At 56.5% G+C, this 18,241-nt stretch overlaps 1 protein-coding gene across 1 annotated transcript; it reads left to right on the top strand.

Moving 5' to 3' along the window:
* The first annotated feature begins 1,043 nt into the window (after positions 1–1,043).
* On the top strand, positions 1,044–17,220 carry SYNDIG1L (synapse differentiation inducing 1 like). Its single transcript, XM_076345102.1, has 4 exons — positions 1,044–1,144; positions 12,965–13,420; positions 14,678–14,815; positions 15,744–17,220. The coding sequence occupies exons 2-4, from the start codon at positions 12,992–12,994 to the stop codon at positions 15,900–15,902; spliced, it is 726 nt and encodes a 241-aa protein (XP_076201217.1). The 5' UTR covers positions 1,044–1,144; positions 12,965–12,991; the 3' UTR covers positions 15,903–17,220.
* Positions 17,221–18,241: the final 1,021 nt, after the last annotated feature.

Genomic DNA, 18,241 nt, shown 5'->3' with positions numbered 1-18,241 from the left:
TGGCTGTGGGTCACATCTGGGTCTGCTGGGCATGGTCTGCTCCTGGCAGAGTGGTGCTGGGGACTGGTGAGGGCAGGCAGCTCTCTGCCCACACTCGAGCAGGTCCCCCTGGCTGGACCAGGCTTCAGCTGCATGTGTATCTGCCAGCATTCGCCCTGGTGCTGGCTGCTCCTGAGATGGGCGAGCTGCCGCAGGGGTACTCGGGGAGGTTAGGAGCAAGCGGGGAGACAGTGTGGGGCTCGGGGAGCCACCGGAGCACTGGGGAGCAGCATGGGCTCCCCGGGGCATTGCCTGGGTCGATGTGGGGTGCGGGAAGGATGGGCTGTGGGGCCCACGGTGTCGACTCCCGCTGTGCTGGTGCAAACCCGGATTAATTCCACTAACCAGAGTGATGCCCAGGTGTGTGTGGGGCAAATCGATATCCCACCAGGGTCCTTATGGAGCAGGGTAGGAAAACACCTGGCTGAGCCAACGAACGAGCTGCCTGCCCCTGGGATGCAGCCCCCAGGGCGGGCTGCCTGACCCCTCAGCACCGGCTCCGGCAGCGAGAAATCCCATTTATCCTTTTCCTTTAAACTCTGCTGGCTAGCACTGGGTCTTTCCCTTGCTGGGGGAGCGGGAAGGGCTGTGCGCTGGGAAATGCAGCGAGCAGAAGAAAAAGGAGAGAGTTTTTGCCTCGTTATCTAAACCAGCAGGAGAAGAAACCACGTCGGGAGGACGCGGTAGAAGAGGAGCGGCGGCGACGCACGGCCCTCATTAGCGAGCCGTAGGAGCTGGTGATACGACAGCCAGCGTGCCGAGGGCGAGCGAGGCAGCGAGCGAGCGCGGGGTCTCTGGACACGAACGTGAAGTACGGTTTCGCCGCAGCTAGAGGGCTTCGCTGCTGCTGCTGCACAGCCCCGCGCGGTGCCTGGTGCGCTGCCGCACACCCCGGCGCCGGCTGGGGCTCCGCCGCGCCGCTCCCCGCCGCTCCCCGCCGGCCCGCGGCCGGGCCCGCCGCAGGGCCGCCGGACGCCCACCCGGGCGGCAGGCCGCGGCGTCCCCGCAGCCGAGCCGCTGCCGGCCGCGGTCATGCCTGCCGCCGCCGCTCCACTTCTGCCGCCGCCGCTCCAACTTGGCGGCTGAGCCCTTCCTCGACACGCAGGTAAGGACCCGCGCACCGCTCTCGGATGGGGCCATCCCCGCTCGGAGGCGAGCAGGTGGCTTTCCTGGGGGGTCCGGGCGCTCGTCCCCAGGCTGTTGCCGTGGGGTGGCAGCGGGTCCCCAGGGAAAGCCAGCCCGGCGCCAAGCTCGGGTTGGCCCCAGGGGGGTCAGAAAATGTGTCGGGGTCTGTAAAGATGAAGGGCTGCAACCTGGAGAAACCGGGACAGAATTACCTGATCAGAGGCTCTGGGGTGGGCAAAATGTAAGGATTTCAGCAAAAGTTTTGGAGGCCAGATATGTCGGAGCAACTGCAATGGCATCTTGGACCCAGACAGCCATCGGGGGCCCCTCCCCGGGAGGCAGCTCAGCCGCTGGCTGAAGTTTGGGGGTTGTTTTCCTCCTGCCGAGGAGCTTCAGCAGCCAGCGGGAGCCACCCCGCCGCCGGCCACCCTGGCTGCGCATCCCAGGGATGCATCCGCGCAGGGGAACGGTCCAGGGACCTCGGTCGAGAGGGCTGTTGCCAGTGCCGTGAATTGTGCCAAGGAAATGACTCCCCTGAACAGCACCATCTCCCTACTGCCCTGTGGACGCCCTCCCAGCTTGTGTCTGAGGGAAGAGCCGCATGTTCAGGAGTTTCGAAGGGAAGCGCTTTCCATCTCTGCCCAGCACCTGTTTATAATTCCTTCTCCGAAGCTGCTGCTGGTTTCACAAAAGCCATGCTGCTCTCCCCAAACCCACTTTACTGGGCTGCCCGCTTTGCTTCTGAAAAAAAATAAATGCCCTTTTCATGAGCTCGGGATCTGCCACCAGTAGAAACCTTTTTCCCCGGAGGAAGGTAGCGCTATGTAAATACCAGGGATAACCAGAGGAGCGGGGTCTGAGCCTGCCTGCAACGCACAAGGAAAAAAAAAGCCTTGGTCTCTGGGGGATAACAGCTGGTTACTTTGTAGGCTGTCAGGAGAAGGAATTACCCAAGCCAAAATGTAGTGACTGCATTTCTCTGGCAAAAGTTTCTTGTGTCGTGAAAATGGCTGGCAGAGCTAAAGCTTTGGGGACCTGAATCCGCTCCACTTCAGCTCCCTGAACCACCATCAGAGGCAGGTAATAAACGCCATTATTAAAGAATGAGTAATTTACTGCAGCTCTGGCACGGTGAATTTGTACAGCAGAACCCTGCTTTTGCGGGGTACCCAACCCCTCCCTGCCCTCAGCCCAGCCTGCAGACATCACCATCGCTTGCAGAGAGGCTAAAACTTGCCCATTAAAATCCCCCTCTATCACCTGTGAGCGCGGCGGAGCAAGCCCCAAAGGGGCCAGTCCTGCCCAGCCCGGCAGCCTGCAGCAGAGCAGCCTGAGGGCTGTAGGGAATGGCCCTCTGGCACGGGTGTGGGCACTTCAGGCCCTCGTGGTTCGGCTGCCCCCTTCACGGCCCCTCTGCGTGGGATGGGATGTGCTTGCAGCTTCCCAGGAGTATCCTCAACCACGACAAGTGGCCCAAAGCTTTGCCCTTCCTGCCCTCCGCTTTCCCTGCTGGGTGCCTCTGGTGCAACCCCATCCCCATCAGCATTAGACCCCAGATACTGATACACCGTGCCTCTTCCCCAAGTCTCTCTTACCCCTTCATTGCCCTCCCTCCCATTTAATATCTGTGCTTGGAATTGTTTTCCAGCTCCCTTGCAAGCATAGTCTCTGAATCAGGCAGATTTTGGCTCTTTTCTGCCTATTTTCTAAAGCCCTGTTCCCGAGTCTGGGACTGCCAGGCACTGCTTGCAGGATGTGGCTCTACTGCTGCTTTCGGGGGTAATTTCAGGCAAGGTCTTTAGCGAGTATTTCTCTATCTGTAGAACTAGAGATGGGCAAATGATTGACTTTTCTGGCTGAAGGGTGAAGCCACAGCATTAGAGAGGGGGAAAAAAAAGTCCATTAAAAATTTCCTCCAAATTGTCTTTCTGTTGCTGCTTCTCTGTCAAGGGAAAAAGGCAGCAAACCAGCCCAAATGCTTTGCTCAACCTGGAAGGGAAGGCTCCACTGATCCCCAGCGTTTTTCAGGTACATCACTTACTTAAACCAGCTTCCTTTTGGAGTGAAACACTTCAGGTATCTTTTGAAAACCAGAGTCGGTCGCAGGATTTGTCCCCAAGCTCTATGTCTGGAAACTCAACTATTGGTGTGAAAAATTGGCCCGGGGCACGTGTGTGCCAGCTCGGAGATGTGATGCCATGTGCGGCGGCCACACTGGTGCTGCTCCTGAGCTAGGTGGAGGTTTCTCCACAAATCCTCCTGGCTCCCCGGGGCCTCCAAGGTGGCAGGGCAGGGTGAGACGGAGGGTGCTGGGGCTCGTCCTCATGCAGCAGGGACACGCTGTGAGCAGGATGTCCTCGCTCAGCCCACGTGAGACCACCGGTGCTGCTCACCCAGAGCAGAGCCACCTCCTGCAATATGCTGTGACTCCGGACAGGCGCAAGCAGCAGCCTGAGCCCTGTCCCAGGAAGGGTGACGGTGGGCAGGGAAGAGAAATGGTCCAGAAAAGAGAGGGAAAGCGTCCATACAGCAAAGGCAGGAGCAGCCCAGAGGGCCCCTCAGCAAGGCATGGTCGGAACTTGACAGGGCCATGGAAAAGAAAATGTGACATCGTTTTGTAGCATCTCTTTCCATACCATATGGAAGATGATCTAGCATCATCCTCTGCACGCTCCTGGCTCCCCGGGACTGCGGGACCAACAAGAGCCTTGGGATCGCTGGGGGCGGCTGCTGCCTTTCCTCTCGACGTATTCCTGAAGACAGAATAAACCTCTCCTATATCTCCCGCCAGCATGAACTGCCCCTCCTTAAACACAGAGGGCACATCTCCACCCGAGGATTCAATTTCTTTGGCAATAACAAATATGAAAGAGAGGCTCCACATTTGGTTTGGATTGCACCTATTGACCTGGGTAATAATTTAAGACCTTGAAGTTTGTCTGAGTCTGCAGATGTTGGCCAGAGTGGGAAGAGAGCGATCCACTTATTCGCTGGACCAGGAGATCAGCTTACTGCTGATAAATACAGGCTGTGTTTGGAAATTTAGGGTTTGGAAAAGTAAGCTAGAAAGGTGTCATCTCCACAGCATAAGTTCTTTTTTCAAGAGAGATCATTGGCAAATGAATTAAACATCTGAACTGTAGAGGAGCCCTGTGAATCCCCAGGAGAATCAGGCCACAGTAAGCAAAGTGGAAATAGCCCTGAGCTGAAGGCAGGCAGACAGTGGATAAAATAAACAGGATGGTGGGGAAAGGAGGGTACCGGCATGCACTAGCCTTCAGGGTGGTTATGAATCATTTGAGTATGGATATGTTTTAAACAGAGACAAATGAGCAGTCCTTAACAGCCACTTTACATTGCCAGCTTCGATTGATAGGAGGGGGATTTGCAGAGAGATGCGAGGATGGAGTTAGGTGCTGCGGCTAAGCTGCTCTATCAGCAAGCCCCAGCTGTGCAGGGGAGGGCGTCTCTCTGTCTGCCCAATGCCTGCTGCCAACTGCGTGCTACATCCTGGTCCCTGTCTTGGTCTCGGCCGGTGCGGGTCTCTCACCTGGAAGAAAGTCAGGTCCTATCTGCCAGATCACTTCTCTGCTGGGTGACAGGCCATGGCAGGGAGAGCATCCCCGGGGTGCAGACCCCAGGCACGGCCCTGGGGCAGGCTGGGCTGGAGGGCTGAGGGGCGCAGGGCTGGTCCTGGAGGGGAGCATGAGGCACAGGTCTGCTCCAGCACAGGGTATCACTGCTCCCTGAGGGTGATGCTCACCCTGTGCCACAGGACCAGGCAGCCCAGAGTGGTCTGTGGGCAGGCAGCAGTAGGGAGGATCGGATGCAGGGTCCCGGGGCAGCAGCAGCCATGAAGGAGCAATGGCCTGTGGGATTTCATAGGTAGGAGAAGAGCCTTGAAGTGGAGATGATGGGACTGGAGCAAAGGGTGTGGGTGAAACAGGGGAAGCTGGGAGAAGAGCGTGGAGCCATCTAGGGTACCCACCGTGTTTGGTTCAATACTGGGTATAAAAAGCAATGGAGAAAACCTGATGTGAAATTGAGGACTGTAACCATTAGCATAGGAAAATCAGCCATGAACAAAATTACAATCCGCAAGCACGAGCTTCTGTGCATCTTCCAGCAGCAGCAAGAACATCCTGGTAATAAACAAATATTGGGGGACCTCTGAGCTCTCCTGTGGGATGCTTGGTGTCCCTTCGGGCACCCCGGGCAGGGAGCCTGGTCTTGGCAACAGACGGGGCTGCCTCTGTGCTGGAAGCATTCGTGCTTCCCGGAGCCCAGGGGTCAGTGAGTTTGGCTCCCAGTAGCTCTACAGGCATGGACGTTTCTAAGTAGGCTTTCTACATTGAGGGTAGGGTGCCAATGCCCCTCTCTCCAGACAGCAGCCTTAGGGTATTTCCTTAGGGTGGTCCTGAGCTGAGGAAGAGAAGGTTGAAGCCTGGACCCAGTCTGAGCTCACATTTCTCCAGGCCAGTGATTTGGATGCTGCAGCAGGCAGGGGAATTCACTCTCCCCTGACCCTGGGCTGGCATTTTGTGGCTGAGATGAGCAATCAGAGCCCGACAGCCTCCCAAGCTGTCCTTGCTGGCTGATGCCTCAAAGGGCTGGAGACGCTGAGCGACGGCCCCAGCAGCCTCCCCACATGGGAGTCATCGCCCTGACCTCCACTGCTTCCGAGCAACGCTGCTGGGTCCCCAAACAGGAATGTGAAGAAGCCTCCAGTGAGAGCTATCAATCAGTTTTGGTTGGCATCATGTGGCCCTTTAAAGCCCCTCACTGGGGCTTGTTGAGGGCGCTGCAGGGCTGAAGGTTGTTTGGGTGCAAATCCAGCGGGAGCGCCCTGGGGCTGAGAGGACTGCGTGGCTGTTGGCACCTCCAGAACTTGTCCATCCCTGATCCCGTCCTGGCCCACTTCCCCGGCACAATGTGGCTGGCCAGGTCACCCACTCTGCTCCACCTCAGCTGGCTGCCCCATGGCCACCCCGCTGCCCTCCTGCACCGGGGCAACCCCCAGGAGCAGCCCCCCTGTATTGCCCCTTCTCCTCCCTGATCCCACGTACCCAGGAGACCCACACCCAGGACAGCCTGCGGAAACTTCTGACAGCCACCTTATTTACTTGTTTGCATCTCCAGCTAAAAAAAGGATGCTGAGAGAGTCCAAACCTGCTAATTATACACCTAGCCACCCACACAACCATGTGTTTTATTACCATCACCCTCCATGCTTCCTCCTTTCCCCCCTTGCCAGCTCAGTGAGCCCTTTCCCGCTCTCCCTTGCATGAGGGGCACGGAGGGGTGCATCCCAGCGGGGCATGTCCCGTGGCCGCATCCGTGCCGGTGAGCTCCGACTGCGGGCAGTTGCTGGGCTCACAGCAGCAAGGCCAACGCCAGCCATGGGGTGTTGGGGCAGCGTAGTGCCCAACGATTTGGACATATAGGCGCTGGGCCCAGGCTTTGCATGCAGGCGCCGTCCCGGCCCCGCGGTGCTGTGGGATGCTCGGCCGGGAGAGGCAGGCGGGGGCCGCGGGGAGCGGCCGGGTCCCCCCGCGCCCTGCGGCCCCGGGGCGGTGCGGCGGCCGGAGCGGCAGCCTGCGCTGCGTGGAGTGCCTGGGACATCTAGCGGCCACCTCTCCAAGTGCCGGGCCCTGCCGGGGGTGGGTGCCGGGCTGGGGGTGCCCGGCCGGGGATGGGCAACACGGTGGCAGCTGGCCACAAGCGCCCTGCCAGCTCGGCAGCCTCCGGTGCCACCGCGGCAGGGCACAGCCTGTTTGCAGGCACTCCCGGTTTGAGGTTGAGTGTTACGAGCATGTCTTTCCAGTGTTTGGAGGCGATGGAGCTCACACTGCTCCCCTGCTGATGCTCACGGGCAGCGTGTCCGGCTTGCTGGCACTGGGGCTGGGGACAGGGCAGTGGGGGAGCCCACAGCCCTGCAGAGCCCCTGGCACGGCTCCTCCAGAAGTAGCCCCGCTCTTCCCTGCCAGCCCCGGGGATGGATTTGCTGTTTCTTACCATTAGGAGCAACGCCTTAGCTCTGAGCACAGCTGGGTCGAAACACTGCTGCAGAGAAACATTTTTATCAGGGAGAATAAAAACTCGATTTCCACCTGGAAATTGCCCACTTTGACTTGTGAACCTTGAAAAGCAGTCCATCGCATCCCAATTCTCAGAGCAATTTAGTCTCTGTTGGAGCCGGGAGCCCATTGCCAAGGCACTGGCTCTCTACCTGTCAGATCAGAACAAGCACTTTATTCACTCCTTTCCAGCTCTATCAAACCAGCTGCATCAAAGTTGTGAATTAGATGCTCTACATCACAAATGCCTCAGCTGTCATCCCTCTAATCCACGTCCATGGGCTCTGTGTCACCTTCTTCCTTCCCTCCCGGTCCTCACCAACTCTTTCCCCTCCAGCAGCTCCACAGTCCCTTTCTTCTCCATCCCAGTGGCCAGGGCTCAGCTCTCTGCCTGGCTCAGACGTCACTTTGCTTCCCCTGCCCTGTGCCTCTTGCCCACCATTCCCCTTCCCATTGCTGCCCCTACTGTGCCCCTTTGCTTCTCTCGGTACCACCTCTGCCAGCCCCATTGGGGCTGTCATGCCCCACTGCCCTCCCCTCCTGCCCCACGCTGAGAGCTGCCTCCCCCACACCACCCCCTGCCCCTTCCACCCCCCCAGCCACCTCCTCACCTGATGCTCCTGCCACAGCAACCTTTCCCAGGACCTGTGAAGGCTTCGTTACACCCCAGGGATGAACAGCCCCCTACTCTGCACGTTGGTGCTGCACCCGAGGCAGGAGCAGCAGTGTGGAGACGAACACCCGCAGGAGGGCTTGCGTGTTGGCTGGAGCATGACCGCTTTCCGCAGCCGTGTCTGCAAGGCTGATGAAAGTGCTTCCTTCTCCCCTTGAGCTGTGCTTCACCCTGCGGGGCTCCGGGCTGGGACGTGGCAGGTATCCACACTGCTGTGCGGGCTCCTAGGGCTGAGGGCTTGGTCCGCCCCTGCCAGACACATTGTCCACGAGCCCTCACAGCCCTTCCTTCGTCCCCATATTCCCTCTACAAAATGCCAACTTCCCTCCCTGCGATGTTCTGCCTTTGCTTCTCAGCAGCCTTTGCAAGCTGGTTTCCTCTTGGGCAGAATTGCAAGCTTGGTTGCCCAGAGGTAGAGGTACTGTGCCCTGGCAGGACTTGGGCCTCCGCCTAGAAGCCCCAGAGCACCTCCTGAGAGCTTTAAGGAGGGCCTGAGCTCTGGGAAGGGTGCTAGCCACATCTCCTGCTCTTTTCTGCTCCATCAGAAGTGGGCCCACCTCTGCGCCGGGGCTATGGCAGCTGTACCTGGCCATGATGCTGCTTCCCATCAGCCGGGTCAGGAATGTTCACACTGTCCCCTGCCCTCGGACCGGCCAGGGCACGGCAGCACAGCGGGCCACCGCTCCCCAAGAGCACCGGCCTCCCTCGGTGCTGTCCTGAAGGGGAAAGCCTTTGGCCAGGATAGGCTAACCTTCTTGCTGGAGAATCTGGGGACATGCAATGCAGTTGCAACCTGCTAATGAGCCCAGGAAGCAAGGCAGAGTGTTTGCTGGACAGGGCAATTAAATGATGATTGATTCCTGGAACAGCTACTTAATTCATCATTAACTGGGCTTATCATAGCTGGCATCTGTGCTGAGGGTCCATCTGAGGGCTGCCAGCGGGAGCGGCCAGTGACCTAAGCACCCCTCGTTTGTGGGAAAACAGGATGGTCCCGAGGGGACCTGGACTGCCCCAGCGGATATGGTGTGGAGGTGAGATCTGTGAAGCACAAAGCTAAATTTGCTACCTCTTTATTTTCATTATTTATTTTGGCTCCTTTTATCCAGTACTCACCTTGAGAAGCTGAGAGTACACAACGCAGTTGTGCGTTTCCCACTCTGCTGGGGACCGCTGCAACTGGCCTGGGGAGGGTGGGGGGCCCTGCCCTGCCGGGTGGTTACCGGAGCAGCCGTGCAGCCGGGGAGGCAGTTCATTAGAGAGCCAGCAACCATTGGTCTCGGCGGTAGGGCTGCAGCGATAGTCCAGCTCAGTCAGGGCACTGGAGTCTGCCTCCTCCCAGGTGTGTCCTCTGCCGGGCTCACGTTGTGCATGTATGCTCGTATGTGTGCATCCTCCCTGTGCACGTAACAGCATCTTGCTGCCGTTACCTCCTGCCAGCACTGCCCAGACTAGCCCCGTGGGGCTGATGGATGTGCATGCTATCCAGTCACGCTGGTAATGAGGACGGAGAATGGCCACTCTTTGCCAATTTTATCTTTTACAGCTTCCTTGCTTTCACCTGCTGGCTTCATTCCTCTTCCCCCAAGCCTGGTTATTACCAGGCTTACTTTATTACCAGGCTTACTTTATTAAGTCCCTGTGTGGCTAAATTCACTGTAGGATCCAGATAATCCAAACGGGGTTTGGGGACAACGGCAGGGCTGGTTTGGCTCTGTCCTTCCCTGCACGTGTGCATGCGGGGCTGGTCCTCGCCCTCCCTGCCATTCTTTCTCTAATACCATCTCTAGTGGTTTGATGGCCCTCGTCTCCACCTGCAAACCCAGACCATTCGGCACACGCAAGCATGCGTGCTTGCGCACACAGGCATGGTCTCTATGTGATGCAGTGATCTTGGTGACTAAGGAGTGGGAAGCATCTCTAACCCCTCTGGCACTGGGACTCTTCACATCAGCTATCAGAGAGGGAGGTTTCAGCCTGGCTGCTTTCCAGCAGGGCTGAGCATGCTGCCGTAGGCATGCTGTGATGCTGGTCCTCGGCGTCCCCTCCCCACTGCCAACAAATGCCAGGACAGGGTGCTAGGGCTGCACTTGGCGGTCCCTTTGCCTATTGTGAGAAGCGCAGTGAGATCTCCTGCACTTTTCCCCTCATCCCTGCAGCCCTGTTACTGCCCCATCCTGCTCCCAGGGAGAGCATCATCCCCAACTCCTGAGAGTGGAAGGCAGCAAGGAAAAGAGAGTTTAGTACAGGTAAATCTTTTATAATCCCAGAGGGTACAAGACTAGCATGAACTAAAATCGTCTAGCCATAGCCCTGCACTGTCCATGCTTTGTGCAGTGCAGCAGCCTCTGAGGTCCTAGCTCTGCTCTAGGGACAGTTCCAGGGCAGTTTGAGGGACCAGAGAGGTTTGAGCTCTCCCTGCTCCCCCAGGGCGAAGCCTTCAGCCCTGCCCAGCCCACATTCACAGAGACTTCCCCATGCTTCAGCAGTATTTTCCTGCTGTTTCTTTTGCTACCCACACTGTTACTCTTCCAAGGTGTGTTCACCCTGGGATACTTGCTACCTGCAAGCCCTCCCTGCCTCTTCCCCCCAGTCCAGGTCAGACAGGCCCCCAGCCATCTCCCACCAGCTGGCCCCTTTAGCATCCTTCGGGATGATCAAATCAGCAGAGTCCGTGTCCAGCAGCAGTCCAGCTGCATAGACACACTCTTCCCACCCTGGTCCGTGATACCTGCCACCTCCCAAGCTGCCTTTTAGGTTTCCAATTCCTCCCAGCTCCTTTCCCTTCCTTCCCCTCCCATGCTCTGAGTGTTTTCCAGCGCTCGCTGCTGTGAACATATGGCCTTGCCACACAGGTCTCCCCCTCCTCTAACCCACTGCCAAAGACCTGAAGTGAGCAGAGCAGCAACCTCCACACATACAGCACTCGCTGCCCGGCGGCCAGCAGCCTGCCCGCAGCCTGTCTGCCAGCGTTTCTCAGCGCATTTGGAGCCGGCTCCCTCCGGCAGCTCCCAGAAAGATCCCATCCCTCCCTACCCTAGCTTGCTACCAGAAACATTTCTTGAGATGAGGCGTGGATGCCCTACCGAAACCGTCAACTTTCTCTTGCTAGAGCTGGGCTTCTGCTCCTGCTTGGGCTGCTGCTCTCAAATGACACTCAGTGACTGGTGTCTCCTTACTGTTTCATTAAAAAACAAGATATTTTATTGGAAATCTAATTTGCATGTTGAGGTAAGCAAAGAAGAGGTTCGTGCTTTCCTTGCCTGAAAACCAGGATGAAGCTTTGTGCTTCTCTGGGTCTGTGTGGGAAATAAAACCGTCTGTGCTACAAATATGCATCTCTCTTAAATATTTTGAAAATACTTAATGGCCATCTGCTGCACGAGCCATTACAGGCTTTATTAGTAAGGTGGGAGACTGCAGAAAGCAGAGAATGGTTTTGGGGAGGGAAAAGTGGAGGGCATTCACCAAAACATGCAGAGTTTTAGCAGCGCAGGAGTGCTTTTGAACGGCTCCATTTTCCTGAGCAGCTTTCCAAAATGTGTCGACCACTGCCAGAACAAAGCCCATCGACAGGGCCATTTAAAACCGGGTATGGCACTCAAACCTGCTGTGGCAGAGTTTGGCCAAGGGGACAGGACCACTTGGGCTTTTCACTCTCTGGAGTCTTCAACTCCAACTTCTTTATTTATATTTCCTTCTTGAGGACAGATTTAAACCCAAGGTGATGTGCTTTCTATCAGAAAGCCTAGTGCACCTCGGGGAACCCTATAGCAGGTGGAAGTGTGTCTCTGCTACACAGCATCCTGCAGAGGAGGGAGTGATGGAGGTCTCTAAGGAGGACAGGAACATTTGGGGTTGCAAGGCAATAAGAAGGCACGGTCTAGGAGCTGGGAACATGCTAGAGAGCAGCTGTAAAACATGGGGCTCGGGTACTGAAGAGCACAAAGTAATTGTTTCTCTCTCCTGGGGAACGCTGATATTTCACTACACGTTTTCTTTGTGCCAAGGTGGGTTGGGAAGCCAAAATAGCAAATGCTCCTCTGAAGAAAAGGGGTTGAAATATTTCATCTCAGAAATTTTCATGCAAAAAAAAAAAGCAGCACAAGGTTTCAGCACTCTGAAATGGAGGAAGGGGGAGGGGGGGTGACTTTTCCTGAGGAAGAAACCCATGTTGACATTTGTAGCTGAGGATCCTGTTTGGACTTGGCATTTTCTGAAGCCGGTGGCCCAGAGCCAGGGCTGCGTGGCTGCCAGCTGTACCCAGGGGTGGAGCTGGTTTAAACAGAGGTCTGATGTGATGGGTAGTTTACTTAAATTGTTGTAATTTCAATGCGGACCAAGCCCCGTGGTGTCTCCCCTTTAACCTCTGCATCCCTCTGTTCCTCTCTACAGCCAGCTGAGCACCCGACACTCCCCACTCCAGCCTAAATGCCACCTCTGTGTCCTCACAGCAGCCTCCTGGCTTCCCTTGATGCCTAGCTATTCTCACCCCAGCCCCAGCTCAGCCTTGAAAGAACCCTAGAAAATCTCCCGGGTACCTGAAAGCCGGTTAGGTGCATGTGTAACGCCCGGAGGGCTGTAATTCACCATGCGACCCTCTGCTTTGGGAAGACAGGAAGGCCCCTCAAGTGGCTGTCAGCATCTTATCTACTGTGCTCTCTGTTAGGCTTTGTCACAGCACACATTATGAACCAGCAGAAAAGATGCAGTAGGTCCTTTCCTGTCAGGCTGCACGTGGCCATCTCAAGATGCATCATAGATACAGCAAATCCTCATCTGAATCCAGCCTGAATCAGATCATCTTGTTGCGTGGCTGCATCCTTATCTTACTACCAGCTGGGGAGAGATGAAGAGATGCTCAGTTTGCCGAGATAGCATTCAAGCTGTGGAGAGGGGGGGAGGGCTTTTGTTTTCTCCGACATTGCCAAATCTTTCTGTTCCCACTAGCCTTGACTTGACATCGGCTCTGCATGGGTGAAAGGCTTTTCTTCTCCCTTGCCTTGCTGAAATAACAGCCTCCTCCCTCCCACTCTCTCTGCTCCCGCAGGATTGCTTGCCCCCAGCTGCCAGCAGCATGGAGAGCGTGCGTGAGCTCCAAAACCCGCTCTTGGCCAAGGCCAATGGGCACCTTCGCAGCAGCTATTCTTACCACCAGCATCACAGCCAGGACTACGCCAGTCATCGCTGCCAAGGGAAACTGTATTCCTACATCTTCCAAAACACTGGCAGTGCCAGGACTCACCAGCTGCTGGATGCCAGTTCCCTGCAGCTGGCCGTTGAAGCCTTGTATGGCCCCAATTTCATCCTCGTGAAGGATGAGACCGCTCTCAAGGCCAAGGACAGCAAGATGGAAAGCTGCGAGACCACTTTTACAGAAAGCAAAGAGGCTCCGTCTGAAGGTCCTGACGGGCACGAGGCACAAGGGTCCTGCCTGGTAGAGAGCGACATCCGCATCCAAACTGTGTCCTACGAGGTGGAGGAAGAGGAGCTCCAGGAGTACGAGGTGAGCTTTGCCAGGTGGGATGGCACCAAACTCCTCCTCTGGTAACTCTGGCCGTCGGCCCAAATTCTTGGTCATTTATTCTCCCTTCTTTCCCCAGAGCTTCCCCTCGAGACCCTACCATCTCCTGCCTCACCAGCCTCTCCCTGTGCACCCAGTATTTCTTCTTCCTCCTTATCATTTCTGCTCCCTTTTCCTCACCAAAGACCTCAGAAGGTCAGCTTCCCTGAGGGCAGCCTGGCTGCATGCCTGCTGGGAGCAAAGGGGAGGTGGGGCTGTCTCTGCAGGACCCTTGGGACATGGGGACACTTTGACAAGGGCAGTCGGCCACCGCTGTGGCACTCAAGCTAACGGGAAATAGTAATCCTTGCATAGCAGTAAAATTCACATGCCTGACGGCAGCAGCTGAGAGAAAACTTAATATATAAGGACAGGATGAATCTTGCAAAGGAAGAATGAGAGCTGGCAAAGCAGCCTCATGCTGCGCTCTGTGCCCCACCACGGCTTGAGTGGTGGTGCAGAGGTTGGGAATATCATCCAGGACCTTGAGAGGTGGGAGCGGGTCCCCAGAGCCTGCTGGAGCTGATGTCTGATGACCCAGCACAGCTCTGCTGCTTTCGGTGCTGGTGGTGGGGCCTTTTCAGAGGGCAGCAGGGGTGTCCCCATGTCTGCGTGCCTTCCCCACCAAGACACATCACTTCCAGGCCAGTCTGCGGCTGGCCAAGCGGTGCCCAAAGGCAGGAGGGCTGACCGCAGCTTCTCTGAGCAATGCACTCGCTAAGGGGACAGGACACATCGCCCCTGTGATGGAGGCTCCAATTCAACAGCTTTCCCTCACTTGCTAAATTAGTTTAGCAGGATATCGATCTTCTAGTCCCTAATGGGGATAAGGCACTTTGTTTAAGTTTGTTTAAGCTGACAAACAGGCAGTTCTGCCAAAGCTCAAGATATTTCAGTTTAAGACTATCTATCTCCCAGGGAAATCCCAGACCCCCAGCAAGCGAGCTCAGCATTTGCTCTGGCAGGGAGCCGAGAATCCACTCCGCTCCTGAATTTGCTGAGCTACATTTTTTCTCATCAAACCGGGCTGAGGAGGCTAAAATATTTTTGAAACTCACTCCTTGAATTTGCAGGTGGGAAATGTGTGAGAATATGTGATGGGGCCAGGAGAGAGCAGGAGCTGGGAGGAGAGAGGCTGAGACGCAGCCTGCAGGGAGGCACGGGGAGGTGGGCATGTGCTGAATCCATCTGGTTTTGCAGAGCGACTCCTCCAGCGACAGCGAAAGTGAGGATCAGTTCCTGATGCTTCCCCCCCGGGACCACCTGGGCTTGGCCCTTTTCTCCATGCTGTGCTGCTTCTGGCCCCTGGGGATTGCTGCCTTCTACTTCTCCCAAGGGGTAAGAGATCCCTTTGCCTGCCTGCGTGCACTGAGTGCTGGAGCAAGGGCCTTGCAAGCCACAGCAGCCCTCGGAGGGGACCGGGCATCTTTCTGGCTCCAAGGCTTGTCTCTGTGCCATGCCCAAACCCCTGAGGGCTGAGGCAAAGGGTGCTCCTGGGTCCTGGATGTCTCCGCAGCTGCTGTGGGGTTGCAAGCACTCCAGCTCTTGTGTGGGTTACTGGAGGTCAGACTTTCCCTTTGGGTCTTTCGGGTCTTATTTAGGGTACTGGGGCTCCCCTTGGCCCCTTGCCCAATTCCTCACGCTCCACCCAGGCTCAGGAAAATGGCATTTTCCCACCTGCCCTCCCATTCTCCAGTAGTGCGGAGGTCCTGCACCACAACCCAGTCCAAGGCAGCTCATGCCCCAGGAGTCAGGCTGCTCTGGAGACTGGACTCAACAGGGAGCCTGGTCTCCATACCACACTACAGCTCCCCCATTGCACTTGTTTCTGACACGCATTGGCTAAGCAGTGTGAGCCAACACCAGGCTGGCAGAGGCTGGAGAGGGTGGTAGCCCCTGGGCTGCACCAGGTCAGAGGAACTGCTGCCTTTTTGAGGACTTAGCCCAGAGCCTGGGCTCACCTACATCACTGTTGACCCAGAATAATTCATGCAGAGCCAGGGGATTTACTCTACGTTTGCACAGATGCTGCTGTACCAAGAATAGATGGGGGGGGGGGGGCATTAAGAAGTTAAATCAAGATGATAGAAACAGAAATGGAAAAGTATATAACATGAGTACCTGGCACAGAGTCGGTGAGAGGCAGGGGAAGCTTTAACTGATTAGGACCCTGAGGAGTGGCTGACTCAGTAGTGAAACGACTGCACACAGGCTAAAAGGCCAGGTTGGTACAGCCGTGAGCAATGAGCGTTTCTTCTCCTTCCAGACCAGCAAGGCTGTTTCCAAAGGAGATTTCCATCTGGCCAGTTCAGCTTCCCGCCGAGCTCTCTTCCTCGCCGCACTCTCCATAACCATCGGCACAGGAGTGTACGTCGGGGTGGTGGTAGCACTGATCGCTTATCTCTCCAAAGGGGGCCACGTATAGCTGCCACCTGCACGTCAGTGCCGTCCATGGCTGCCGGCCCTCCTGGGATCGAGCTCTCCTGCAGAGTGCAGGGCGCCAGTGCCTGCAAGGGCTGCTTGCACGGCAGGACCCCGGCTTGGATGCCCTGCGCAGGCTCTGTCCTCTTTCAGATAAACACTGGACCCCCATTCTCCCTGAGGCTGTGGGGTGTTACCATCCGACAGCAGGGAACTGGGCACCGGCCTGGCTGCTGGGACCAGGAGGAGCACGTTTGCCTGGTGGAAGACATGCAGGAGAGACGCTGCATGCTGCTGCTGGGCTGGTGCCACCACCCCTGCTCCGGGGCCATGGCTTCCCCTCCCAGCCCCACAGCCGGGATATCCACCGCTGGTGCCCACAGGCTTGGCCCATGAAGGGGGCACACAGGGAGGAGAGGGAATATGGTGCCGGGGAATGGCCACTCTTTCTTCTGGGAGGCCAGGGTCCTGGTGGGGTGTCCAGATTCCCATGATGGGGACAACATTCTCATTTCAGTGCCACGGGGCAGCATCTGGCCCCTCAGCTGCAGCGAAGTAGGAGGACAGAGCATGGACATGACCAAAGGGCATGCTCTCTCCGCATCCCTCTGCAGACAGACTCCTGATCCACAGGAGAACATCCCAGTCGCTGGCCCGTCCCAGACCAGAAACAAGAAGGAAGGCAGGCTGGTGGTCGCACACCATCACTCCCATCGTTGGAGCAAGCTGGCAAAGACAGCAAGGTTTTCTCTGCATTAATAATGACTGTCATAATAATTGCAAGTCGGAGCCCCCCTAAGGTTGGCATCCCACAGTGCTGGGCCCTGAAAAGACTTGTAATGGCAATTTCTACCCAAGAAGCAACCTGGGAGGGGTGGGGGCCTGAAGGACTCCACTCTCGGCACTAGATCAGGGCCCTGCACACAAAGAGGGAGGGAAAGAAAAGGCCGACATGACACACAGAGCCTGGGGTGGGAGTGCTGTTTGCAAGGGGGTGAGATCCAGAGAGGGGGAAGACTTGGAGGGATCCTGAGACACAGGGGGTGACCCCAACACACTTCTTCCCATGCCTTGGAGAGGGGTATCTCCATCCATCCAAAAGCCTCAGCTGACAAGGAAATCCCACGCATCCCTGCTTACATCTTACTTTTGCTAATTCATATATTGTCAGCGACACGTCAAGTGCTTCGGAGGTGGGTGTGAAGGCAACGACTGCCCCAAAGGGCTGGTGTTAAAAGGCCCCCCCTCACCCCTGCTCCCCAGCATCCACCTTGACCCCCCCTCGCCCTGGCCATGGCTCCCCTGCCACCTCCTTTCCCTGCAGGCAGACTCTGGGCGCCCATCACCCCCTTCCCGGCGTTTCTGGGCGGGCTGCAGCTGGCTCTGCAAGAGGCGCAGCATGTTCCTCTGACTGGGTGCCATTCAAATGTACATTTCATCCTGAAGAAGCATGTTAATGTCTGCGATTGCTGTTGTACTTGAGCCATAAAAGAGAGAAGCACATCAGAGACCTGTTCAGAAGCTGGTCTGAAAGTTCCCATTACGTTTTATAACATGGAAGAGCTAATAAAAAAAGCAGGAGAAAAGACTCTGTTTATAAGGACGTGGAGCTGGCTAGTGAAGAGGTGAGCTTTGCAGGAGTGCTGAGCTCACTTAAACCTGGAGGTGTTTATGCAGTTCCCGAAGGAAGTTATAATCCAGCTGGTGTCTGAGCAACTCGGAGGGAGATGTACTGCGATGCAGATCACAGCGAGCAACTAGCGCTGGGAGCGGGATGGTGATGTAGGCTTTTTGCCATGTGTGGATGGACAAGAATTAGGGAGAGAGAAAGAGACTGGAGCATCATGTATGTTCAGGCTGCTCTGTGTGTAGTAGAAGCATAAAATAAAATGTGCTTGAAGAGGGGCAGAAGAATACAAACATCAGGAGGGAATAAGCAGGTCTTGCTTCTGATGGTGAACAGAGAGAGACGGAATTTGCAGGGAAAGACTGGGGTGTCCAGAAGAGATGAGGTGGCTTAGAGAGGGAAGATGAGGGGCACCCTCACCCAGCAGCTGAGGGGGTTTTTCATTCCCCTCTCCTGCATGTGCTCAGCCTTCTTGGGCATCCCTCCCTCCAAATAACTGAGCAGAACAGGAGCGCTCTTTCAGGAGAGGGGACGTCCCTGGGTGCCCATGCAGGAGGGACGACCAGACCCACCACTCCCCCAGCTCAGTGCCATCCCAGCTAAAGCCCTCCTCACCTCTCCCCCTCGAGCACCCCCGGATGGGGGGTGACTGGCTGCCAGGGGGCAGGGGTGGGGGGCTCTCTGCCGATTCTGATCCAGACAAAACCATCGGGGCT

The sequence above is a fragment of the Aptenodytes patagonicus genome, chromosome 7, assembly GCF_965638725.1.
Source record: "Aptenodytes patagonicus chromosome 7, bAptPat1.pri.cur, whole genome shotgun sequence".
Lineage (NCBI taxonomy): Eukaryota > Metazoa > Chordata > Aves > Sphenisciformes > Spheniscidae > Aptenodytes > Aptenodytes patagonicus.
Note: the sequence above shows the minus strand (reverse complement) of the source record. Positions and strands in the feature narration are given on the sequence as shown.